The 27,815-nt window shown below is 46.3% G+C and overlaps 1 protein-coding gene across 1 annotated transcript in view; it reads left to right on the forward strand.

The window, feature by feature from the left end:
* The first annotated feature begins 438 nt into the window (after nucleotides 1-438).
* Nucleotides 439-27,815, forward strand: part of LOC139290434 (low-density lipoprotein receptor class A domain-containing protein 4-like) — a 31,920-nt gene continuing 4,543 nt past the window's right edge. Inside the window, exons 1-2 of the mRNA XM_070912214.1 lie at nucleotides 439-508; nucleotides 26,690-26,844. Coding sequence (XP_070768315.1) covers nucleotides 499-508; nucleotides 26,690-26,844 — 165 coding nt within the window. The 5' untranslated portion in view covers nucleotides 439-498. The remainder of the gene's footprint in view (nucleotides 509-26,689; nucleotides 26,845-27,815) is intronic.

The raw sequence follows: 27,815 nt of genomic DNA on the forward strand, positions 1-27,815 counted from the left end.
AATGCAGCATCCCTCTTACCCCTTGTCTGTCCCTCCTCTGGAGCCCTGTGGTTGGCCGGAGCGGCAGTCTGTCAATGTGTGGGCGGGGCTTGAGCCCGCTGTGTCTGCTCTGCTCTAGTAGAGGAAGGACAGCTGCTCTCAGCGGCGAAGGAAGGAACGGAAAAAACTACACAATGCGTTAGCCACGGGCAATGGCTCGTCCCCAAATATCCTATTAATTCACTGTCCGAGCCGCTCCGACACAAATATGGCGTGAGAAAAACCGTGGGAAATAAGTGCGAAACTGTCGGGAGTTACTCGTAGCGGCGGACTCAGCTGCCGCTGCCTGGAAGTTTTCTGTTGTTTTCCCGTCGTGGGGCCCCGACGGTGGCGGCGGCTCTCTCCCCGGAGCGGTGTCCCGGTCTGCCCAGCCCCATGCAAAACCTAACGGCCCCTGGCGGCCCCGGCAACTCCAATGTCACCTGCTCCTGCAACTGCACCGCTTCCCAGCCACAGGGAATGGAGATATGTGAGTAATATTAGTTGCGTTTCTCCTGACCTTAAAAACCTACCAGGAGAGACTTTAGTGGCTAATCCGTTTTATGTGCACTCTCCAGTGTAGCAACAGAAGGACAACAAATCAGACTAAGTGTTCATCCAAAGACGGTCAACCGGCTCTGCTGTTCACACGCTACCTGTCCTCCTGCACGGGTGTCCCTTATGGTAGTCCTGCACTACTTCTATAGGGACTTACATTATTTCTGCGCTGACTAATAGAAACTTTGTGGTGACAGTAGAGTGATTACCGGCATGTATAATCCTGTTTGTTGTCTTTATTTGCCTGGAAGCTTGTACTTGTAGCACACGGTGTTGAGTCGACAGTGGTCATATCGCACTTTGTGTCGTGTTTGAGCTCTTACAGTAGCCATTACCATGACATGGACATAGTAGCTCTCAACGGCTAGCTTACAGTGAGAAATCTGTCATATTCGTGTAGCGTTAGCATTGCACAGACTTGTACTGTAGCCTTCGAGATGCATTACAGGTTAACTGTGGTTATTTTTGAACAAGAGCTCTCCTGTTGTGAGTTTGTCCTCAACTGTTTCTTCTCACTGTCAAGTTTCCCCGCTGCACTTTTTCCTAGACGTGTTGTGCCACAGAGAGCCGGTGTGCCATGAATACAGGGAGATTTAGCTGTGTGGGCCTGCTGTGCATATGCTCTGAGGGATCACCACAGAGGGTTAAATAGTTTGCCTGTCAGCACAGACAGGAAACGCTGGAATGGTATGTTATGTCTGTCTGCCTTCTGAGCAGCCCAGAGAGAAACTATCATTATCAGCTCTGCCCTAATGCTGCTGCCTGCTGGATCCGCCGCAGTTGTTCCTCTTTATGACTGGAGCGCAGACAGACACATACTGTAGAAGAGCAGACACGTGCAGGCAGGCAGGCAGGCAGACAGGTAGAAATGCAGAGGATAGCCAGACCGTGTATGCATCCAGTCTGACAGACCTGCAGACAGACAGACAGACAGACAGACAGACAGACGGACAGACAAAGCCAAATAAACAGCAGACGGGTGCATAGCAGACATGCAGACAGGCGGGTAGATTCATAACCAGGCAGCCAGACAAGTACCGACAGAGATATAAACAGAGATGCGGACAGACACAGCCGAAGCTAGACAGGCAGACATATTGACAGACAGACATGCAGACACACAGACAAGACTACAGACGGACGGACAGACGGACTGAGTTACAGTGATGTGTAATTTCCATTGGGGCCGAGGCCAGGCCTGGGCAATGTGAGGTGAACGCAGGATATTAGATTCAGATTTGGCAGCAGAGCGTGGTTGCGCTGACGCCACATTGTAACCAAGAAGTGTGTGTGTGTGTCTGTGTGTGTGTGTGTGTGTGTGTGTCTGTGTGTGTGTGTGTGTGTGTGTGTCTGGCAGCCGGACTGGTGTTCCACCATTCGTTTTCTGTGGCATCATCGTATCGCTAGCCAGGAAAAACACACATAGTCAGGCATGAACCGGTGCATCCACAGACACACTGATACAGCAGAGAGCGCCTAATTAGATAATCCAGTAGAACTGCCTCAGACTTCTAAACTGAGCAGACAAGCGGAGCTGCAAAGAAGAAAAAAAAAAGTCCAATAATTCTGTTGATTGGGACTTGCAGCGTATTGAAACTACAAAACAAACTGCCAGTGTATTTAAGATTACTCATGCATCTGCGTTTGGTGCTAAATAAATGCTGGCTTGGTGTTTTCAATGCATTTCTCGTCATCTGAACGTCTCACTAGTTGGAGGGAGCTCCATTCACAAGTGGTTTGAAATAGCTGTGTCCTACTGTAGTGGCCGTCTGGTTTGAAAAGAGCTCTTGTTTGTCGGCTGTGTTGTCATGCAGACTCGGCAAGGCTGAATAATGTAGCTCATGCTTTGATGATTTCTCTGGCTGAAGAAAAGAGCTACAGTCTGCCTTTTTTTTTTTCCCTTTTTTTTTTTTTTTAAGCGGAGCGGGCGGTCTCACTGGTGTGTTTCCTCTTTTATTCAGACGAGGAGAAAAATTGAAAGGGACCACGAACATAGAGGGATCACAGCGCAGACACTGTGTCACGGCCAGGAATCGAACTTCTGCCTACACACTGGGATTCACGTGTAGAATTTGAAAGGCAGAGACCTTTCAACAAGTGTTAGTCCCTAGCTGTATTGCTGTGCTTGGGTTCATTGTGGGGTGCAGCTATCTCGTGTTGTAGGTGTGGTGTTATGAAGTCCTGAGGTCAAACACCACAGCTTCATAAAGACGTGCGGTACACGTGCGTATTCTTTAGCCTCAACCTACAGTAAGCGGTCACAGAAAAAATACTCCGAATCCGTTTTTTTCTGATGACATGTTTAACCCACAGCGATAAAAGCTATTACCCGTACAAATCAAATTTCATAGCCAGTTAGATTGGCGTGTGAAGGCATAGCATTGAAGTATAGTGCAGGGTGACGCCATAAGCAGGTCCTCTTCAAACATTTTCTACTCTTAAGTCATTTAATCTAGCATTGACTTACTCTTATCAGTCCGGTCTTTCTTAAACAAGGGGGTGGGGTGGGGGGTACTGTATGCCAACTGCGTGAGATTGAGATCATTTCACGTAATGCAAATACCCTTTCTTTTTTCCAATCAAGAGACGTCATCTTGATACCGGTGCAGTGGTTTGTTTTGCAATATGGATTCCAGAAGATTGAACGAAAGTGGAAGTGCATCTGCAGTCGGGAAAACTACCTGGAAAACCAGGGTTTGGAGATTCAAAACAAGATTAAATGACATGGATTCGTAATACCTTTGTTAATTTCTGACCATTTTTTGGTGGGGGGGGGGGGGGGTGGTCTCATGTGGTTGCTTGTGTTTTGGTTCTGTATCGAAACATTTATGTTTCTCATAGTAAAGTATCCGGGAATAAAAGCATCGCCTTGGTATTGTCACCGAAACTCAGGTGTCCTGTCGGCACTACTATCAACGGATTTCAAATCATACTCAGCCATTACTATGAAGGTGGGGGGGGGGGAGCATTTTAAATGTGTCTCCCCAGAGAAAAGACTAGAAAACCTTAGCATGGCATATTCATAGAATATCTTTTTCATCCTCCTGGTCCTTTTTAGATGCACACAGAGCAGTAAAGCGTAGCAGTATATATGCACTTGCCTCCTGGGAAAGGCCTGGGTCCATGTGTCTGAGACTTGAGTGGCTGCCTGCGTCTCTGTGTATGTAACAGTTAGCCTGCAGCAGGGGCCAGCCAGCCAGCCAGACGGATGTAAACGGACTGATCTGTAATCCTGTGTATGAGTGGTGTTAGTGTGTAGGTGGCAGCAGGGTCATCTGTCAACTACCTCAGGCCAAACACACACACACACACACACACACACACACACACGGCTACTTGTTGACTTTCCCTCAGACGCGTACACAAAGATGTACACATAGGCACATGTGCACACATTTACACCTAGATGTATGCACACACACACACACACACACACACACACACACACACACACACACACAGACAGGCACTCTCAGGCTCAGCCAATATTTACCCTGCAGTCTCCCGCCAGACAGCCAATCCAATCTCTCACTAAGCTCTTTGTTGTTTGTTTGGGGTTTGTTTTTTTTTGTTTTTTGTTTTTTTTTGCCTCTTTTTATTTTGTTTGGTTTGTTTGTGGAGGTGTTGTTGATTTGGAATTAGTTTGGTTTTTATTTAGTTTCATTATTAATGAATTTTAGTAATGAGCTCTGACAAAAAAAAAAAAAACGACGACTTCTAACTCCTAGTCTGAACAGAAATTCTGAGACCTTGGGGAGGGGAGTGGCAAAGACAACCAAACAACAGTATTAAAAAGAAGGAGACCGATATTTCTTTTGCGATCACTGCTCCTGTAATTAATTTCACAGGGAATTTCTGCACTTGGTTGGTGTTTCTCAGTGGAGCCTTTATTTAGTCTGCCACCTCTCCTGAGTGGAGGGGTTATAGCAGTGAACAGCGGTGCTCAACTTCCAGGGGTTAAGAAAGAGCTCCTTGTTTCATGTAAGTCAGAGGGGGTCCCCACGACCATGTTTTTACGCCATGGAGTTGACCTGCAGACGCACTCTGCTGGCCCAGGTAACTTTAGCACGGAGCCCTATTCTGGTAGAGAGAAAAATATCTCTTCTATAGTCTTAAACGGCTTAAACGCTATTTCATTCTGTCTGACAGAATGTACAGTATGCTCCGTATCAGCTTGTCTTTATTGAAGCTATATGAAGTCAGCAATGAGTGAAATAGGGCAGTCATTTCAATTATAGATTATAAAATGTCAGCAACTAGTGAAATATGAAATATCTCAAGTTCCTCGATCCAGCAGTGATGTTTTCAAATGTCCCACCAACAGTCCAAGCCCCAAATATCATCAGTTTACTTTCATAGATGGCCAAACATCTGTAAATATCCACATGCATTTTTACACATTTTCTTTAAAAAACTGCCATGCTTTAAAGACAATTTGCAAATGCAGAATTGGGCTCAGTCAACTGTAGATGTCATCAGTTTCATGCACATTTCCACCCAAAACTCAGTTTGGTATGTTTTGTAAACTTTGTGGTCTCCGCCAGAATTTAAAAACGCAGTTCTGTGGGTTTGAAAAAGCGTTCAGTCAGTGAGGTTGGAGAGAGAGCTGGTTTTCTCTTTTTGAATGCAAAAAATCAATACGTTCACTTGTACTTACTTTATTACAAGTGAAGGACGGTTGAGATGGGTTTATTTTCGAGATTTGTACGTAGATTAGTAGTGACCGTCAAATCAATCAGTTTCACTTTTTAGCAAGACCTCGTGAAGTCTGTCCTGATTTCTGGTGGAGCGATTCGCCTTCAGTTATGAGAAGACGGTTGGAGAGCTTCAGTGTCCTCTCATTGACCGATTTCTGTTTTTCCAACGTTTTTAATGAGAGGGCGGAAAACTCGGCGGCTCCCCGTGTTTGTTTGCGCGCGCCCATCACGTTGTCTTTTTGTTGGCATGCATTCATCGTGTTTGTGCGGCTTGTAGGATACACGCGGTGAGTTTTGGTGAGTCGCACTGAATGTACACAACTCCACGGCGCACCTTTTTTTTTTTTTTTGAAAGGAATATATTTTTGTAGCGCAGAACAGCAGTGTGGTTGATGTGTGACTTCCCTTGTTTGTTTGGGCTGAATGTGTCTTTGTCTCCGCGTCACTGAGCCTCACACTGCTGTCCGGGATGTTTAACTATATGTTATGTCATGTTAGCACAGCAGGGCTAGGATTTGTCATGCCTTCTTTTTTTGGTTTCTTCTCTTTGACAGTTTTTTTTTTTTTGGCTGTAAATCGGCTTGACCACTATTCAGTGCTCCCCCCCCCCACCCCCAACGTTCTAACCTTGCGGCCGTGCAAACCCTGTGTTTTTGGAATCAAACTGACAACCCTTGAGGCTACAAACACTGTGGAGGATGCGGCCCGCCTCACTTCAGCTGAGCAGGTCAAGTTCAGGCAGTCACTTCCAAAGTCCCACGCAGTGAAAAGGTCAATCCTCGCGTCCGTTCACGTGTCCCGGCAGCACCTTCACTGCTCAGTGCTCCAGCCCCGGCGGCATTCACAACCTCGTCACCGGCTGCTGGGACTCCCTTTGTGTCTAGATTCTGCACCCCCAACCCCACACACACAAGCCCCAGACCTCCTCCCTTAGTTCCCAAAATGCCCTTGAGACCAGGGCAGATTTGTAGACCTAGTGCGTTTGAAGACAGGCCATCCGTCAAGTGTGTGTGTGGTGGTGGTGGTGGGGGGGGGGGGGGGGGGGGGGGGGGGGGGGGGTAGTCTGCTGTCTCGGTCAACATCTATTTACACAGTTCGACTGTCTGAGATGCTAAAGAGTTCCGGTGAGTGAATCAGCCCCGTTGTCTGCTGCATGTCTCATGACTCCAGGTCTGTGGACATGGACGGGACATATTACAGTCAATCAAGGGGTCGCACTCCTGACACACATTGACAGACAGTATGCAAGCACACTATTCCTTTTTTTTTTTTTTTTTTTGTCTGATGGCAGATTTGTTTTTCCCAGCATTCAGACAAATGAAATGGCTGGCATGTTTATTACCCTTTGTGAACCCAGTCTCACTGCATGTCTCTTTCCTTACATGAAACAAAGCAGCGATTATTGCTTTGAAATTGCAAATGCTGTTTCGCATCGCAGGAAACAAAACAGAAAAAAAAAACAACCAAAAAAATCAAGCAGAAATGCTGTGCCTCCCGCTGTTTGTCAGATTTTTGGGTAATCCGTTTGTTTATGTGTGCAGGAACACCCAGACAGTGGAATAATGGCATGTCTCTTCAAGTGGTTTGCAGGATTTTCCTTGGATTTTGAAGAGGCTTACGTGGTAAAGTTTCCAAAGGGGTGTCACTGGTGTGTGTGTGGGGGGGGGGGGGGGGGGAGCGCTCTACAAGATCACTTCAGTGGGGGGACTTTAGTGCCAAGGTAGCATTTAAAATACCTACTGCGAGGGAAATATACGTGGTCGACCATTTTCATGCCACATACGAAGGGGCTTTTCAAATTGTCTCTGGCGCAAGCAGAGAAAAGACTGACACCGGACGTTTGCAGCTGCCAGAGTTGTATACTTAATACTGAGAAAGAAATGAGCTGAGAGCTGTCTGACATCGTGATTATTTTTCAGTATACTGTTTAGGTGTTTGTTGACGAATTTTTGCATCCTGTGATAAATGCTGTCCTCCTCACTGTTGGGAATGAACGCATCTCAAAGGGCTCCTATGTATCAGCAGCAACTTGGACTTTGTTGACATGGGATTAGCTTATCTTGTCAAGTCATGGAAGTAACTGTGGAAGTGACACAACTAAAACTAAAGACTATTTTGTTAAGGCATGGTGCATAGGCACCTGCTATCATTTAAAGGGGAACTCCACCAACTTCACACATCAAAGTCTGTTTATAGGTCTTGGGGAGTACTATTACATATGTGGAAAAAGGTCTCTAAAGCCGCATGAGGCTCCAGAGGGAGCTGTGTGAAGTCGGAATGATGTCATCAAGTAGTGTCACTCAAGTGAAAATGAAAAAAAAAAAAAAAGGTGTGGAGTTAGAAAGAAGTGAGCTTATCAGACCTCTGTAGCCCGCTCCTCACATCTGCTTGAGGCTAGCGGCTCCAGGCTATATTAGCCGCTACGAGCATAAAATACCCAAAACTCCGACCGAGACTTGCATTGTGGGAAGTGTAGGCACCAGTATTGACAAGGAAGAATAATATGTATTGTGATAAAACTAAAAGCTCTGGCTCTGTTGCATCAATTTTTATTATGCTATTTTAAAAAAATATATATCCATCCAGCGTTGCACGAGTACTCTTTCAGAGATGTAGTAGAACGGATTTTGAACCCTCTCTGACCTGATAATAGTGAGACGTATCCTTGGTCATCACACTGTAGGTGTATATGCACCCAAAAATCACCGAGGATTTAATCACCAACAAATGTCTAAAGTTTGTCAGAGATGGAATTGGCCGCATGGTGCAAAAACAAAAATCTAAATGTGTCCAGGCCAAATAAAGACATTGAATACAAGTGCATATTAATTACAGACATCGGGCAAGTCATATAGACACATAGCTGTCAAAACGATAGCGGTTACATGCGTTTGGCAAAGGGAAATCTGAATTGTTTGCTTGTTTGATGAGTCTTACTGTCTGGTTCTTAACGTTTTATGGCTAAACCATAACTAGACACAGTCTGGATAGTAGGTACATGATAAAACTACGTAGCAAAGAGGGCCTTTGGTTCGTCAGTCTTGCTACTTCAACTAGTCTGTTGGACACGGTTGCCTCCATGTCAGAGTTGTCAGACTTAATCTGATTCCTTGTTTTGAGGGAAGTTTGACATGACGATAACAGTGCAGTATAGACGATGCTCATTTTGGTTTTTGGTTTCTGAGCCTTTCTTTTAAAGGCAGCGGATCAGTTTTGAAATTCCCCTCGGTATTATGTTCTCATACCCCAAAAAAAGTTGTCGCCGTGAAGACACCGATCGCATGTGAGTGAGCGAACGAGCTCCTCTTGTGACCGTAAGTAGTTCCTGTTGCCGTTTTTAATTGCCTGAATGTAACTGTTGTTATGTGTAGTGATTGACAAGCGATTGCGTGTTGCCTAGCACCACCAAGACGCCTCTCACTGCAAAAAAAACAAAAAAAAAACACCTCCGTTTGACTGGAGTCAGAGCTGCGAGAAAGATTTAAAAAAAAAAATAAGAAAAGAAAACCAGGCTTTGTGGTGTGCCTCAGGTTTTTAAGCTAATCCATAGTTGTCTTGTTTTTGAATATTGTCATTTTTAGGGTAGTTTTCAACTTTTCCTGAACCAGTGTGTTTGCACGTGTTAAACTGTCATGAAGGGTGTTACCTAAACTCAGTGTTAACTGTCTAAACATAACACTATAGGTCTTTTTTTTTTTTTTTTTTTGCATAACCGAGCTATACAAACACCCTCTCCTATCCTGTACCATCTCATCTTCACTGTACCCCCTAGTCACCCCAGCACTGTCCTGTCGGGTTGGGGGGGGGTGAATCCACAGCCCGTGCCAGCTGGGCTTTGCTCTGGATCTGACCTTATCACAGGAAATTACAAGGATTACACCAGAGGCAGAGAAAGAGAGAAGGAGATGGAGATAAAGATAGAAAGGAGAAGTAGCCTTTGTGTTTTTAAATGAAAAACAACAGAACAACCCTGGATTTTTCTCTGCGGTCACATGTGCATTAAATGTGGCTCTCCTTCAGTACATGTATGTTGGGAGTAGGTAATGGATGTAAACCCAGATGGTTGGCTGATGCATCCATAGGGAAGACAGCGCTCTGCCAAACCTTACACAGCCGCAGATTCCTGTAACTGAACATTCTGCAGTGAGCAAGTGATGTCTGTGGGGTATTTTATTTTTTATTTATTTACATTTTAACCCAGTTTAACCTCCCAGCTTGGAGTCAAATAGTAGTAGAGTATGTGTGTGGGAGTCAGAAAAAGAAGCCTCTGGTTGCCCAAATCCTTCTCCTTGTCCTCCTCTCCTCCGTCGCTGCTCCTCGCTCTTCAGTGGTGATTCAGACGGCTGTCTGATTTTTGGTCCCTCTCCCTTCCCGTTCAGACGCACAAGTCAGACAGCGGTGTCTGATACCTACCACCCCCACTTCTCCCCCTCCCCCCTCCCCTTCCTCTCCCCCCTGGCAGCCACCAGCTGACCCCAATCAGGCACAGGGCCTGCTCTATTGTCTGGCAGGGGAGAGGGGACACTCGTACACACACACACACTCGTAGACTCAGACAGGGGGTCAGAGGGAGATAGAGGCTGTCTGGTCTGGTCTGGCCTGCCTCTTTGACTCCCAACCCCCAACCATAACACAGCATTTCTCCTTTTCCTCCCCTCTTCTCCTCCTCCCCTCCCTTCATGCAGACTCATTGGAAGTCCCAGATGTATCTGACGCTTGTTATGCAAAGTGCTTTGGATTGGAATTGTCTCACTAACTAAGTTATTAAGACTCATTATGTAAATGAAATGGTGTTCTTGCCTGCGTGGTCAACTTTGCGGACATATATGGAATGCTTTTTGGCCTTTTTGTCAAGGAAAGAGCGTCTTCCAACATGGTTTTTGTCATGTTGTTTGTCATTTTCTCATGAAACAACAAGTATTCTTGATTAAAGTATAAGGCGGACAGTATTCAATTTTTTTCTTTTTCAAGTCCAAAGGCTGATGTATCTTCTTCCTCTGTGCCATAGAGCTCCACTGTTGTCCAAGATCACAATCGCACCAATGAGCCACACTGTTGCACTGGGTGACATGTTCCTTCATTACCATGAACACACACACGCACACACACACACACCCACACACTGAAGTTTATCTTGACTCAATCCCACACACACACACCATCCTGCTGCTTTAAATACTCACTAGAGCACCAAAATGTTTGTTAATCGGCAGTTGAAAATATTCCCCAACATATGCAGCATTTACTTTTCTTTGTGTAACATTTGTTACAAACTACAGTGCCCTGCTGTTGGAAATTACAGACCCTTTTTTTTTTTCTTTTATTCTTTACCACATATTTTAGGGATGCCATGGTGAGAAAATCTTCTTCCCACCGGTTAATACAGTTGTGGCGGCACCGGTGTTGCCGAATACACTGGGCATTTTACAAGAAGAGATATTCGTTGCTGTGTATGGCCGAACACCATGTAACACCATTAACAGAGGCTAACGAAAATACACAAGCCTAATATATTAGTGACAGCTTTTAAAGATCAGTCTTTAGTAGGATGGGCTTGGTAATGAGTGCCACAGACAGGGTATGGAAGTCAAATAAGGCCGGCACTATCCGTGAATCTAGGGAGCCATTTCTGATATTTACTACGCTTGCTGGAGTATAATTTGGTCTCTCCATATGCATCCACATCTCACCTGTGGATATCAAAGCATTTCAAGTCACAGAATTGACATTGTTGAGCATTATTCTCCAATATCCAAGATTGCTCCTACTAAACTTTAAACGGTGTGGAAATGTGTGCTGCAGAGACTGGTTGTCATGGAAATGATAGATTAATATAGAGTAAGAGAAAGCTGAAGAGACAAATGTATCATGTAGGCCAACCGAAAGCATTTGACTCAGATTTTAAGTGGCCATTTGTGTTCAACTTGACCACTTTTTGAAGTTTGCACACTGACCAAACACACACAGCCTGTCTCATCACACGAAGGAGCTATTTTTGGTTTTGATTTAGGCACATGGAAAATAGAGAGGACGGCGGGGAAGGCGTGCTTTCTATCCGTCTCTCTTCTCTCTACACTTGGCGTTGTGCTGGAAGCTAATGTGGCTCCTGGCTAGCGTTGCTAATGATGATTAGGGCTCCTGCTCCGTGCAGCATGGAGATCCTGTGTGTGTGAATTATTAATATAGGTCATAGTCGCAGCATCCGGCTTGGCCCAGCCCGGTGCCGTCCCAGCGTTATCGCAACACACGGCCCCTGCTTACCCACGGCCTGCCCCATCTGTCTCCCAGATTAACCCAGCGGATCACCTACACCAAGGTCTGCACCAGGTTGGGCTTCATAAAAGGGCCCCACCAAGAGTCGTTCTCTAATGTCTTAGATTTTAAAAGATTCTGTGCATTTGCGATTGGAATAATGATTCCAAAAACACTGAACGCAGAACCCTGGGTTGCTCATTTACAGCAATTATATTTTCTTGAAACAGGAATCTTAATGGGAAGAGTTTATGGTTCCTCCTAAGAAACTTGCTTCCCATGATGAATTGCTTCCGTATATGTGTGTGTGTGTGTGTGTGTGTGTGTGAGTGCGAGTGCGAGTAGGCGGGTGGGACTGTTTGGGAGTCCCATTTCAAGAGCCAAATTGCTTTCCCTCAGTTAATATGTGACTGTTGCTGCATTGAATGTCTACTAGTCTGGCTGAATGTCTAGGAGCACAGAGCATGTGTGAGTGAGAGAGAGAGAGAGTGTGTGTGTGTGTGTGTGTGTGTGTGTGTGTGTGAGAGTGAGAGAGAGTGTGTTTGTCAGCCCTAAACAGAGACAGACATGCCCTCTCAGCTGTTTTTTGTCTGCAGAAGCGCACACACACAGAGAGTCAGACTGCAGCTCCATGCGGTGTTGAATGGCAGTGAATCAGCCTCAGTCCACTATTGTCTAATTCTGATTTAAAAAAAAAAAAAATGAAAAATCTCCATTTCTGTCTAATGTCGTCTGCACTGAAAAGATGTAAGAGTGTGTGTCTGTGCGTGGGTGTTGCTAAGTTGTTGATATCTCTGGTTACACGCCGTCTTTGTGTCGCCCAAAAGAGTTTTACCTCGTCGAATCAGGAGCTTCTTTTCATTTCGCAATATTCGCCGTGAGCTGAACTCCCCAAGTGGTTCTTCTACAGAGAGAGACAGAGCGAGGAGAAAAGGAAGGAAGAGGGCGGTGTGGGTGGGGAGGAAAAAAGGAGTGCGGGAGAGAAGGCAAGAAAGAAGTGACAAGAGGCAAAAAAAAAAGAGAGAGAGGGGAAGGAGATGTCAAATCTGTGTTGTTCCGCTGCTCTTCGTGTCGACTCTAGAAAGTGAATTCATAAAAAAAATAAAATAAAAAAAGCAGGCCCATGGTTGAACCTAATTGCTGACGCCTGCACCAGAGGTTAGTAAGAGAATGTGTTTTTTGTAGTTTGGAAGAACCAACCCTTTAAATTCTTGACCTTACTGCTTCAGCGCCAGCTGAGGGAAGCAGTTGCAGGGGTTTGGAGATGCTGTATTACTGCAGCATCTGTGCTGGCCTTTTGCCCAGAGGACTTGGGTTTGACTTCTTTTTGGTAAGACACGAGCTGCTCCCCACACTTAACTATCCTCCCCTCTGTTTGAACCCCTTCAACCCCCCCCTGCCGCCCCGGGTCTATTTATACCTCGGTCCCTCCTTCAGCAAGCCTAAGACATCCTGGCCATCTCTAAAACACCATCACCATTACTTAGAGAATGCCCCCCTCCTCCTCCTCCTCCTCCACACACACACACCTTGCCTGCCTGCTTCTTCTTCTTCTTCTTCTTCTTCTTCTTATGCAGCTTCTTTTCTTTTTTTGTAGTTTCCTCTGTTGTCGGCAGCTGTTGCTCAGCACCGCACCGAAGTTCAGCCTGCGGTCACGGCCAAGTGTTCCAGCGAGGAAAAAAAAGTTTTTGATAGGAGTTTTTTTCTCTTTTTTTCCCCCGCACATACTTCCCTTTATCTTGCATTTTTCTCCTCGTATACGCGCACTATTTCTCCCCCTTTTGCACCGACGTCGCTTCCCCTCTCAGTGTCTTGCTTCTCTTTATCCCCGTCTCACTTTCATTGTCTTTTCTCTCACTCTCTCTCTGTCTCTCTCTTCCTCTCTTCCTCTCTTCCTCTCTTTTCTGCCTCTGTCCCTCTCTCTCTCTCCTGCCTAATCCTGCCTGCCAGGCATTGCTTCATGGTTGTTAAGCATCTCAACCCGAAGGGGTGGCGGTGGTGGTGGTGGTGGGGGAGTAGGGGAGGAGGCGCTAGTCATCTGGTGAAGCCTATTGAGCAACTTAAGCGTGGTTGTTTTGCTCTGTTGGCTCGGCACAATGAGAGCGCATGTGGAAGACATGTTTGCACCCCTTCATCTGAGAGTTGGGGGGGGTCGGAGAGGAGGAAAAAAGAAAAGTGGGAGGGAAGGTAGGAGACAGAGAGGAGGTGGGATGAGAGAGAGGGAGGCAGAAATGATGACAAAAGTATATGGAGTGAAGTGAAAGAGAAGAGGTGGGATACAGAGAGGAGGCTGAAAGAGACAGAAGAGGAGGAGAGTAATAGATGATGAAGGCAAAAGGATAGATGGATTAAAAGTGAGACAGAAACGGACGGATAAATGCAGACTGAAGGAGAGTGAGAGGAGTGTGACAAGAGTAGCAGAGTCGGACATAATGAGAGGGAAAGAGGAGAAACGCAGACTAAAATAGAGGGACAAGAGAGACAGTCCATCTCGGTGGAGAGACGGTGAGTATGACAGTGAGTCATAGCAGAATAAAACGCCACGCAAGCATATGCTGCTGTTTAGGAGCCATCTTTTTCCAAAATGGAAACCAGTTATGATTTGTGGGCAGAGATGAGAAGAAGAAAAAAAAAAGCAGAGCAGATTAAACTGAGTTATTACAAACAGACGGGGCGTAATTCCACACAAGAGGAGTCGGCCATTTGTCTTTTGTTCCCTCATTATGTGTTTTTAGCTGTTTTTGTCCACGTGACGGTTTTTAGTTCACCTCAGAATTTGTTTCTTGGTGAGGTGTGAGATGGGACTGCAACTGCGGTTGCTAATGTGTCCATTATCAATTTGTCTTTTGAGTATTAATGAAAAATGCCCACAAAACCCAGAGGTATTCAATTCAACAATTGTATAAAACAGCAAAGTAAAGCAGCAAATCCTCACATTTAGGAGCCAAGATTACAGAATATTGGCTCGATAGATGATTTACAGTAATAGCTTATCAAAATTGATTCATTTCCTGTTGATTGGCTAATTGATCCCTGAATATGTGTGTGTGCGTGTGAGAAAACCCTCGAAATATTAAAGCTAAATCAAAGCTCGAGTAAGCCCAACAGTCAAACATACTGTTTACGTACGCTAGCTGGCCAAAAGTATGTGGACACCTCTGTCTACATACCTCACTGCACTTTTAGTCTGTGGCTGCATGGGACGCGGTACAGGCGTTTTTTCCACTATTTTCTGACACCCAATAGACCAAATGTTTTAATCTATGAAGAAAACAAATAATGGGCAGATTCACTCATACTGAAAGTTTGCGATAATGGCAGTCATTGCGTGCTGCCGCCAGGTTCCAACATCTGGCGGAAAGCCTGAACCCATGGTTTTGATATGAGATGTTCAGTAGCCACCTATGAGGACAACGATCAGATGTCCACATGCCGTTGGTCAAATAGTGTTCAAGCAAAGAGTTTCTTAGAGTCAAACTCTCCAAAAACACATACACACCATCATAATGGAGGTGGGTGAAACTGACATATTCAGCATGAGCCTGGGTTCTCTGCGCAACCCCAACAGGCCAGGCAGCTCCAGTTCGGATGTGTCCCATTTCTCCCAGAGCTTCCTGTGTTCCACCCACAGTATCCCCCCGCTGTCTCTGTTATGGCTGATCACAACGGCCACAGAGAGCTTTGCAGCACATATGCAGCGCGCAGCCTACGTCTGGGAGGTGTCTGTTACCCCTACTGATGTTGAAAACCCACTTTTAGAGTCGCTTGGTAAAATCGCCTCTCCTGCGGGGGTGAGGTGTGTGTGTGTGGGGGGGGGGCATGTGCCAGGAAGCATGCAGACAGACAGACAGACAGAGAGACAGACAGATAAAAGCCCAGTCGTTCCTTCCTCCTCCTCCCCTCTCTCATCTCTTCTGTTTTGTTCTTTTTTTTTTTCCTCCGCCGCTCCGCTGTTTTGTTGTTCAGTCTCAGAGATGAGACACAAGACGCCACGCTTTGTTGTTTGTCTGCCTTTAACATCTGTCTGCCTTAACCACATTCTCCCCGCACCTCTATCTCTTCCTCTGCTGACTCCCCCCCCCCCCGTCATATGTCCTTTTCCCGCTCTTATCTTTGTTCCTGTCTCCTCTCTGTGTCCAATCTCTCTGTGTTTCTTCAACCTCAGCTGTATTCTCTTTATCCTTCTGTTTTTCTCTCTGGCTCTTTCCTTCTGTGCCACTCTGCCACAGTAGCTATGTGCTACTTCTTTCTTTTTCTTTTCTTCTGTCATGTCTCCCTTGTTCTGTTCAGCCAGACCTGTGATGTTGACCTGTACGGAAACGAACACTGCAGAATAATTTCCATAACCCCCAGGTCGACAAAGATCTATGTGTCTGGATGGCTGACTGAGTTGTCTTTGGCTGATTGGACTCAGCAGGGTGAGATGCTGTGTGTGTGTGTGTGTGTGTGTGTGTGTGTGTGTGTGTGTGTGTGTGTGTGTGTGTGTGTGTGTGTGTGTGTGTGTGTGTGTGTGTGTGTGTGTGTGTGTGTGTGTGTACAAGCATTTCCTTATCTGTGCATGGGCCATCTCCATTAATGTTGGCCTTTTTTAATTGTGTCTCTTTGGGTTTCGATTTCTACCTATTCAATTTGGGAACTTGCAGTATTTTTCTATGCAAACTCTTCAATACCAACATCAGATTATAATAAAGGATTTCATTGGTGATGTTCTATATTCTTCTTATTGTCAATGTCCTTTTTTAAAAATGAGACTATACGCTGAATGCTGCAGAGGAATAATGTAAAAAATACAATCAGGCTTTGGATACACACACAATACTTGTTAAAAGGATCAGTTCTGGTCTCTTCATGGACTGTTGACAATAAGAAAAATATAGAATATCACCAGACCTAGCCTATTATTGGTTTACAAATGTGATCTGTACACAAGTAGAACATAATATCAATATCAGCTACATCCACCTGTCTTCCTGTTGGTCTTTATTTGCCCTTGGGTTGTATGTGTGCTTGTGCGTGTCCTATTGGCTAATATCCTTATGGAGCTAATTTCCTGCCAAAACTTAACAAACAAACAAACAAACAAAACATGTTTTACAAAAACAAACACAGTGTGGTTGGCAAACACAACAACACCATTGACAAAGGAAAGAAATATGGCGTGACTTTTGTGCACAATCTTTCTGCCATGGTTGTGCTGAGGATTTCCCCACAAATGTCCTGAGTAATTCGCCCTCCACAACAGCCGGTGGCGCTATGGGTCAATTAAAACGCGCCTGGAGGTTGAGCAGAGCAGAGCTGACTGAACAGCCACTGTGGACAAGAGGCTGGCGCCGTTCTGTGTAGCTATCCGAGAGGTTCAGCTCACTCTCGGATAGCCAGACAGAACGCCGCAAACAGAACAGTTTTGTTTTGTTTGTCAAGTTTTGGCAGGAAATTAGCTTCATATATTCTGCCCCTAAGGCTGTCGCACACCCGGGCGCTGTTGCCTCCTACTGGCTGTCGTTTAAGAGGAAGATGACGACAACGACGATGATGACGCGTATGTTAGCGATGAGGCTAACGAAGCCCGTCATTGCCAGTCACTGTCAAAGCTCTGCTTCCAGGTTAAAGCACATTACTACACACCCCTCGTACCCGCCTAATCTGCTCCAGGTTATTACGGTCTGTCGGACAACACTGTCTGCCCCCCCCCCCGCAGTACCCTTCACTGTCATCACAGTGTTTCCATCATTTATAGCCTTCCTTCTTTTGCTTGTTGAGATACTTTGGGTCCAGGCTATTGTTGTACGTTCAGACTGATGGCCTTCACTTTCTGTCTTTCAGTCATTTGCTACCAGCATGCTTAGAAATAACGGAACAGACTGCCCAGTGTCCTTTTTAGAGTAATAGTTGTAATTATCATCATCATCTAGCAACTAGACATGCAGCAAGTTGCTCTCAAGTGGACGGCTGCTACTTCTTTTTTTCTCTTCAGATGCTTCTCACATTAGAGAAAAAGGATTCTACATTTCTCTTAAGTAGAATCACCACTTTGGAAGAAATATCCACCCAGCTAACACACATGCGCGCACACACACACACACAGACCCTGTTGAAGCTTTGAGCAACATGCTATGGCAGGGTGAGCTCTAATCATACAAAACGTACCTCAACCTCCCCCACCCTCCAAACCCACTCACACACTGACCCTGTCTGACCACGGTCAACATCCCACACATGTACACACACACACACACACACATGTGCGCGCACACACACACACACACACACACACTTTAACCCTGACATTAGTCTGACCCTCCAGTCTGGTCTGATCACTCAGAGAGAGTGAAGTCAGTCTGGCTTTATGGCAGGGGGGTTGGGGGTTGGGGGGTGGCCGGCGTGTCTAGACACTATCCTGTCTGTCTGGCTCTGATAATGTACACACACACACACACACACACCTGAGAGACTGAAGGCCAGCTCTGACTGTAGGGGAGTGCAGTGTATGTGTGTGTGTGTGTGTGTGTGAAGTGACATGGTGAGCCTGCCGTGCGTCCGCCGTCTCACCGATTGGATGAATACTTTAACACCGCTCCCCTCTCTGCTTTACTGCTGTTCATGAATATTACAGCACTGGAATATTGATAATATTAGACTATATTGTAATATTCATGATATGTTATCACAGTGCCCTGCGACTTTCGTATCTCTGTTCATGTTCTATTCATGCGGATGGAGATGATATGGTCTTTTCAGGAGCCAAAGTGGGGATTTATTGCCGGCTCAGCATCGGATCTCATCATTATGGCCTACCGCAGCAATAATCAAACTTAGTCTATGTTCAGGGAAAATGCGGGGGGGGGGGGGGGGAGATCATTTAGCGGTGACGCAAACGCACGTTGAGTCAAAGTAAGAACGTGAAGCGCTCGTGACACAACAAGAGAATGAAACTAGCCTGATGCCATAAAGTGTGTCGGCAACAAGCAAAGCGCTGTCTTTTACATTATTTATATGTTATCTTTACATTCGAGTCACAGAGCTTCAAAAACCCAGCAGGTCGTTTCTCAACACTTGCTCACTTTAAGGTAATGCTTGAAGACTCTTCTGTCCATCGGGCTCACATGCTAAAGCTAGTAAAGCATAGCTACAACTAAAGCAGTCTAGCACAATAGTGTGATTTACTGAGAGGTGTTCCTAATGTTTAGTACCCTCATTGATATTAATGGGGTGGGCAAAATGTTAGAAACGCATCTCAGTATTACACCACAAAGTGAAGGCCCCAGACTAACGGCAGCGTCTCTCTGAAACAGAAACATCATAGCGTTTATGAAGGCAGGATTTAGCACATGGCAACGTATTATTATGCAATGATAGTAAATGAGTGGAACAATCTGGGGCTAGACTATAGTCATGCACCGCTAAATGTTTCCCTGCACCTGGCATGGTATGATGGACCTTTGAGGGCTGCACTCGAATCAGAATTTTCCAAGTGGATTGTCCATTCCGGTTACTCTTGTGGTTAAGTGATCTTGATTTGTTAACGGCCTGTAATGCCGCAGATTGTCTAACCAACGTTTTGCAAAGTCGGGCCTGCGCTTGCATGTCCCGATTCCAGTTTTGCCGCTTGTTTTTTTCGAGCTCCGAAATGAAGGTGACGTGTGTAAAGCATGGCGTCCTCTCCCAGTGCACAAGTTACAAAGTGGCCATCATGTATGAGTCGTGCGTCTTCATCCCGTTTAGCCTCTGTGGTGAAAGCGTAGACAGGCTGCCCGGTTCCTCTGCGCTGTGCGAGCGAGAGACGAGTGGACGGACGGCTGAGGAGAAAGCGAGAGGAGGGAGAGTGGAGAAAAGCGACAGAGCTGTAATTGTTTGTTCTCTTGTTGCCCTGAGTCCCCATCACATGTCTGGCACCTTTCTCTCTCTGTCTCTCTCTCTCTCTCTCTCTCTCTCTCTGTGTCGGAGATGGAGGGAGGGAGGGAGGGAGAGAGAGAGAGAGAGAGAGAGAGAGAGACTCGTTACACCCCCCCCTCCCCCTCTCTTTCCTCTTTTGTCAGTCTCTTCCTCTTCTTTTCCTCTTCCTCTCTTTCCGTCTGCCTCACTGTCTCCATCTCTTTCCTGACCCCGAGATACCTGTCTAATGGGCTTAGTATCCCACACACACACACGCACACACACACACACACACACACACACACACACACGCACACAAACAGGCCCCCTCTCCTCAGGGTTAAGCAGCACTAAACTAGTTCATTTATTTCCATGGAGAGACTGACTGTAGTAGAGGAGGGGAGGCTGTAACTAGGCTGATATCTACTACATGCTGTGTCACACACACACACACAGACTGTTGCTGCCAGGCTGATACCAGCCGTCTAGACGTTACAGTGCACGTCTCCCAAGGGAGGTAGAGTGCTGTGTGAGCCTGTGTGTGTGTGTGTGTGTGTGTGTGTGTGTGTGTGTGTGTGTGTGTGTGTGTGTGTGTGTGTGTGTGTGTGTGCGCACCTCCTCTCCCACCGCCTCCCCTAACTCTTTCTGTCCCTTCATTACTGAACTCTCTCCTTCCCTCTAACTGTGCCAGTCTTTTTACGTGCGTGTGTGCATTCGCTTCCTCTCCGTCCTCGTCTTCTTCTATCTCTCTCTGTGCCACTGTGTGCGTGTGTGTGTGTTTGTGTGTGTGTGTGTGTGTGTGTGTGTGCCAGGTCGCTGCCATGGCGCCCCAGCAGCTCCGGGCCTTGTTGATCACGGCACCGTGCCCAAGGGTTACCATAGCAACGGCAGTGGCAGCAGACAGGGCTGTGTGCGTCTGTGTGTGTCGAAGGAGGACTGTGTGTGTGTGTATGTGTGGGCCCAGTGTGGTGGGCAGCAGGCTGTGAACTCAGCAGGCCTCTAGCTGGGCTGGAGCTCTCTGGGCAGCAAGAGGAGGACGAGCAAGTTGGAGCGAAGAAAGTGTCCTTTATTTTGGTCTTTCTGTCTCTCTTTTTACTTTATACATATATTCTAATACAGGTTTATAGTTTATAAATATACACAGTGGAAGTAAGTAAGTGCCGGGGACTTGTGGAACAGCAAAAATCACACAGCACTTCCAGCACTTCCTCTATCAGTCATGGAGGAAGTGCCGCATTTCACAGCAAAGTGCAGTTTTGAGTGCCAGGTGTGACCGTGAGAATGGTAATTTTTTTATTTTTTTTTTTCATGACTGAGATGTAGCTCTGGAGTGCAGCAGGAAACAGGAAATGACTGCAGAGGAAATAAGCCAGCTGGAGGCTTTGTTGAGTTCAGCTTGGCTAGGTGAAATGAGGAAAAAAACCACCAACAAGTGTGCTGCCTCCACGTTTTTGCCAAGCTTTTAGATTTTATGGGAACACGCAAATCCCAGTCATTTCCGATGAAGATTTCCCCGTCATTTCCGTCTGTTTTCTGCTGTCCTGTCGTCTCCCACGGCAGCCTGGTCGGGCTGCTGTGGGAGACTGCTTGTCTGTTGCAATTCCATGAACTGCTGCTTTAGCTCAGGGGCCGTGTGCTGCGTGGCTGCAAGATAGGACTCATAACAGCTGAAGCTCAGTCTCTCCAGTCTGAGAGAGAAGGCATTTCCTTTGTTGGTGGGAGTAGCTCTCCTACTCTGAATTAGCAAGCAGCTAGCGAGCCGTTCCCTGCACGCTCAGGCTCTACTGTCAGCGTACATCCACTTTCAAACCTGAATCATGGAATACATTCTCGTGGCTTTGGACAAAAGCCTGCTCCTTTTTTGTGCAAACGAAACCAGCCGGGCCCAGTTTTCTCACGGAAGCGTCTAAGGTCATCGGAGCTCAAATGTTAAGTTTATTGAGCAATAACAATGTTAGAGGCCCCGGCTGAGTGTGTGCACTCTCTATAGATAGCCATTAGCCTGATTTTCATTTCAGGGCCGAACAGAGTAAGCCTGTATGCCCTCATTAGTCACAGAAGTGAGTTTTCCCCCAGCATTAACTCTTTCTTGTTGCCAGTAGCAATGAATTTGCAGTAGACGTACAGTGTGAGTTGGTCCAAGTTATAGGGAATTATGCACTGAAACAGGCTGTTGCTAAGGTAGCAGGGAATAGTAGACAGATAGTTCGATGCCAGTGTGAGATGAGAGTGTGCTGAATAGTTAACCTGTCACTCGCAGACAGTGTTTATCGCCCAAAAAACAGACCATGACTCTATTGCATTTTACTTATTTTAATGGGTAGAGCTTATATGTGGTAATATATCATAGACGGCCTGGTGTTGACGCACAGAAGCAGTATACTGCATGCGTTTAGGTCCAGGCCTTTAAACCTACCATAAGCCAAGGCAAAAAGAAAGTACAGTTCTTCTGGTTTTGCTTCTTTTTTTCCCCCACAAGAGCTCTCTCAGATTTTGATGTCATTAAAGAGTCGGTTTACAAAAAAACATATCTGCCTCTCTCTTTTTAGTCTAGTCGTATCTGTCCGTGCAGATTTGGTTTTGTCCAGGCTTTCAGATATCTGTCCGCCTCCCCAGTAATGCAGGTGCTCGATTGATTAAAAAATTCAACAAGGGCATTCTGTTTCCAGCTCGTGGATGATTCACTGTCAGGGGGACCATTTCTTTGTGAGAAAGTGGTGAGAATTTTTTTTGTTGTTGTGTTATTTGGGTGAACTGCCCCTTTTGTAAGGTTCATGTCATTAATGATCCATCGCAGAATGGTAGAATCTCATGTGCTTCACCTGTCTGAATGTGTCTTCTGTCTGTTTGGCCGCTGTGTGTCTGACAGCTTCTTTTCACCGGCAGGTCAGCTGAACTGTCCGACCTCCCAGTGGCCTCTCTCACTCACACACACATACACACAGGTCAAAGGGCCGTCATTGGGTCACTGTGTGTGTGTGTGTGTGTGTGTGTGTGTGTGTGTGTGTGTGTGTGTGTGTGTGTGTGTGTGTGTGTGTGTGTGTGTGTGTGTGTGCACCCTCTTTCCATGCTGTTTACTCTGCTGCTGCTGCTGCTGTGACTGCTGCTTGTGTCCGACAGGGCTGCTGTATCAAACCTGACTATTTTTCAGTGCTGACCAAAATGTGTCTGTAGCACAGAGTATCAAAAACTGTCAAGCACTGAAAGCTGTTTATTCTAGAGTTAAAGTCCAGCTGCGGACCCTTCATTTCCTGTCGCCTGTCTACTATTGACAATCGAAATAATGGCAAAAATGGGTTTGTAGACAAACATTTATATTCCTCAAATTACCAAAACGAAGGTATTGTGTCGACACTAGTACTGTATGGATGAAAAATTTCAACAACTACTATTATTTTAACTCTCTACTTCCGTACTGTAGGCTGGATGAGGGAGAGGGTTCACTTCCTTAGTCATGAAAATGGCTGCAGTTAAACAGGCGAAGCCTTGACAATGGCATGTGTCAAGCTATACATAGTTAATAATTATACTACTGGACTAGAAGAGGCAATGGCCAATTCAGTGGAATATAGCAGTTATCACAAGCTGCGCAAAGCTACCTGTCCACTGACATAAAAAGTAGCCTGCTTGGGGGTAAAACCCATATACTCTGGCAACACTGCTGTCATTAAATTCATGCCAATTTTGCTGTTTTTTTGACAACCTGAAAGTATATTTGATCTGTACTCTTCAGGTTCAACCACATTCATGTTTGTCTTTTTTTGCCGGGTAAACTACTTTCTGTAAATAGGCGGGTGCTTCCAAATTGTGATCCATGTCTGAAAGAGCTGTCGTGTAATGGTCCTCTCTGAACGGTCACTTTCACGTGATTTTAAATAAACTCGATGGCCTCTCTCCTCACTGCGGCGGGGAGGGTGGTGGGGGGGGGTGTCGACGGGACGGCTGGCTTGCAATGCAAATTATTCAGCCCGCTGAAGGAATAAGGGTGCTGCAGACGCTGGGCTGATATTGTTTTGACAAGTGGATTACTGTTGTAATAACATCAGACTGATGCTGGTAATGCAGACAGCCAGCACACACTGATCTCTGGCCTGTGCGAGAGTCAGTGCCGTACACTGTGTTCTGGAGCCTCTGAACTGGGCGGATACTGCGGTTCAGGCAGGATGGGCCTCCCCTCTTCCCTGCCTCTTTTTCTCTTATTTAATCTCCCCTCCTCCCCGCGCTTCCTTCCTCCCTTCTCAACTCCTCCTCTGGCTTCCTTCCTCCCTGACGTTCAAGGGAGAGGCCGTTAACTGTTAACGCTTTACTTTTATTTAGCTTGAACTGTAAAAACATCCCCGCCCGTACTTCAGAGGACAGCTTCGAGTCGGGCGTCTGGTTTGTGTGGCTTTTACAACAGCAGCAGAAGGCAGAGTACGTGATATTTATCCGTCAGGGTTACTGAAGGGCCTGGTTGACTTGGTTTTCCCAGAAGTCTGTTCTCTGAATGAAACCCTCCCTCAGTCCCCTCCCTGTGGCTGCTGTGGTGAGCACACAGGCCCAGGCTGGTAGTGGCTCAAGCTCCCAAGTGAGACAGCATGGCAACGTAGCATCTTTCCAATGCATTTTGTCTTTTCATAGAGACGCCCCAAAGGGTTGCAAAACACAACTCAAATGATGAAAATCATGTCGGTCTGTCTGTGGACCAGACTGAAATATCTCAACAACTACTGGAGCCCTGAAAACTTGTATTTTGACATTCTATACTTTGGTTTATGGCCAAATACCTGCCATTGCCATCAGCCTCAGCTGCACTGTGTGTGTTGGGCTAATGTTAGCATGTTAGCATTGCCACTGTGGGCATGTTAGGGTGCTGATGTTAGCATTTAGCTCATTTCACTCACCACTTCCCTCAAAGCCCAGCCTCACAGAGCCGCTGACATGGCTGTCATGAAATACACATTTACCTCGTCAGGATTCTTATAATAAACAATGTGATGTGGGAACTTCCCTTTTTGGTTGAACTGTTCCCAGCTCATACACACATGCAACTTCAGACAAGGGGCCATCATGAGTAGGCATTGCTTGGCTTTGAAGGTTCACAACTAAAGGATTTGGAACCAGTGATGGTGGGTTCACCGGGCCTGAAGAAACCAGGTGTAACGGGTTATTTTCTCCTCAGGAAAGTAGCTCCTTGAATGTAACCTTACCTCAGCCCCTCTCTCTCACGGCTTGTTAGGCAGATTTGATGTGGTTGATGACGTCAGCAGCGAGTCATCGAGTGCAGTTTTGGTTCTTCATCTTCACCCTCAACACTTGCAAAAGGAAAGTTGTTGAGCTTGTCTGTCGTTGTTGTTTTGCACTAAGCACCTCATACCTCCGCTCTTTGGTGGTTAATGTCGGTTGGTTTTACTGGCTTAGGTTTCATTATTCACCCCCCCCCCCCGCTTCTATGTGGTTTGAGCTAGTCGGGCCTTCCTCCTCTCAGTCTTACCCCACCCGTCCCCCGTGGCTGCTGTGGTGGAGCAGAGGCAGGTTTGGGTGGGTTTGCGTTTCAGCTCGGGCTCGACACTAACCCACCCTAATGCAGACAAATAAGCCAGGGAGGATTACCGAGGCTGAGAAGACTGGGATAGGTTGGGTTTTACTGGACTGGGCTGGTCCCCGCTTTCATTTTTTTGTGTGTTTCTTGCATGTTTTCACCTTTTCCGTAAGAACGCGTAAAAATAGAAAGCTATTTTGTGATTGAATTTATTTAAAAAAAAGTTTTTTCTCCAGTGGTAATCAAAGCTCTAACTCTCCCATCCCTGTTGTATCAAAAACTGCCCTGGTGGATTGTGGGTAATACCCCCTAAAATTGTACAGAGCTTTGTGGAGGAGGTGTCCGCCAGAATCGAGGCATTGTAGCTCAAATAGCTGAGTGTACATTGTGTCATTGTTCTTACAGAGCTGCACGTACCCACGAGGACACAAACTGTATAAACACACACAGACGCTACACACACACACACACACACACACATAAGTGAGTGAGTGTCCAGCAGTGAGTAAGAGCGTGAGTCAGAGGTCAGACTGTGTGCCAAGACCAGACAAGGTCAAGACTTCGGCTCAGAACAAACCGACAACACACAACAAAAGAGTCCTCAGACTGCAGACAGGGAGCCAGGGAGAGGGAGCGGAGACGAGGAGAAAGCGGAAGAGGGAAACTGAAAGTGGGAGACGATGAAGAACAAGGAACACAGAGAAAGAATGATGGTGGGTGAGGGAGGAATGCAAGACGGAGGATTGTTAAAGGCAGGAAGAGTTGGGAGAATACAAGAAAGGACTTGTAAGGAGAGGGAGAGGAGGATGGGGGGGCGGTTAGTGGAAAGATGGATCGAGAGATGTCAAAGAGACAGAGCGGGAGGAGAAGAAATAAAAGACGAGACCATGAAACAATGAACAAGAGACGAGGGGGCAGACGTGACTGTAAGGCAGTTTTCATTGTGTCTCCCAGTGGTGCCCCGGTCTGAGAGGTCATCCCAGATCAGCTCTGATGCTGGTCTGAGTGTGTCACCCACTGTTGTTTGTTGAGGACAGGAACACCGCAGTTATTCAGAATCCCGACAAAGACACCAGCTCCGACGCTTGTGTGCATGCGAGTGTGTCACTCGCTGTTGTTTGTTGAGGACACAAACGCCGCAGTTATTCAGAGTCCCCCACAAAGACACCACTGTACGCCGGGACAGACGCCGCAGTCTCAGCGCTCGTCTTTTCTGCAATTTGAAGCTTTTCTCTGTCAAATCCTCAGGCACACGCTCACACATGTACACCACACACACACACACACACACACACACACACACACACCCACACGCTCGCTGTGTGACAGACGGACTTGGAGTTTGACCTGTGCTACCCCCTGCTGGTGAACACAAGTTCTGACAGTCAGACAGTCAGAATGGTCTGAAACATTTTCAGTTAAATCCTTTATAACGTCGTTTCCCAGTTGAGGAAACAGTCCCACCAAAAGGTCCATTTAGTAGCTGTTCTGGAGCTTTTGATCATATCACAAGATCTTCATTAACTGATGGAGTTTGCCCAATTGTCATGAACTGTAGAACTCTTTTGTAAATAAGACTTTTTCCATGGGGTCTTCCTCAGCTCAGATGCCCAGATCTGTAGATGTTCACATATGTTTTGTTCTCTGAGCACTCGAAGGGCTTCTTGCGACTGGGCTTCATTCAGTGATTTTAAATCGTGTCTGACGTGCATCTCTTCTAAACGTTTGACGCTAATCCCTCCTCTCTCCTTTTTGTGTGTGTCTTGTGCAGCTGAACTGGAGTTTGTTCAGATCGTCATCATCATCGTGGTGATGACAGTGATGGTGGTGGTGATCATCTGCCTGCTCAACCACTACAAGCTCTCCACCTGGTCCTTCATCACAAGGCAGAGCCAGGCCCGCAGGCACGACCATGCCCTGCAGCAGGTCAGTAACACTCGGCGTGTGAGAGTGAATGAGAGACAAAAAGATACAGTCTGTGTTGGGTTGCATTTAGTTGCTCTGGCTGTGCTGCTCTTTCAGTATCCATGCCAATAACATTTTGATCTAAACTGATAGTGAGTGAGAGGCTTCATGTCTGTCTGTTCATCTGTTCTCACTGAATGTCCCCGCGCACTCATTGTGACAGTACATTTCTTTTATTTCTGAAGCAGGACAAACATAGCTTACCAGTTTGTTCCCAGTAAAGCTGCGCTGAGCTAAATGAATCCTTTTATCCCAGTCGGAGGCTCTGTCCCAGTTTCACTGAGGTAACAGCTTTGCTCCAGTCTGTTAGGTGAACTTGCCGAATTGGTTTCTTCAGAGCCAGACTCTGTCAGGCCTTGATGTTTAATTCACTACAGCGCCGTCTAGACAGCAGCAGCTCTGCCCCCATACTGACATGTCGACACTCGGAGACAAACACACACATACAAACTTGCATATACGCACATTGCAAGATGGGCTCGGCTACAGAATATGATCCATGATGCGAAATGATTGGTCCATTGATATGTTCGGCCTCCAGACCAGTATCTGAAAAGCAGATGAAAGCCTTTGCTTTTGCTTCGTTGTCCCGTTACAGGTTATTTAAATTCAGCTAATAACCTCTCATCCCGTCTTTTTCATCTCTCCTCTCGCTCTCTGCTCCGCGCGGTCCAATCAAAACAAACGACAACAACAACAAAAAAAATTAAATAAAACAAAAAAAAAATCTGCAAACAGAAGCAGACGCGTAACAAAGCGAGCCGTAAATGCAACATCAGACGGCGACAAGCCAACAAAGCGCCGCAGCAGAGAAAGTGCTATTTGGAAGGATAGCCAGTGGCCTTTGCCCCTGACAGACACACAAACAACCAGGATTTCTGCGTGTTTGTCCTCCTTTTCATCTTTCTTTTTTCTCACTAAATATTGTCGGC

This window comes from Enoplosus armatus, chromosome 9, assembly GCF_043641665.1.
Source record: "Enoplosus armatus isolate fEnoArm2 chromosome 9, fEnoArm2.hap1, whole genome shotgun sequence".
In the NCBI taxonomy this organism is placed as follows: domain Eukaryota; kingdom Metazoa; phylum Chordata; class Actinopteri; order Centrarchiformes; family Enoplosidae; genus Enoplosus; species Enoplosus armatus.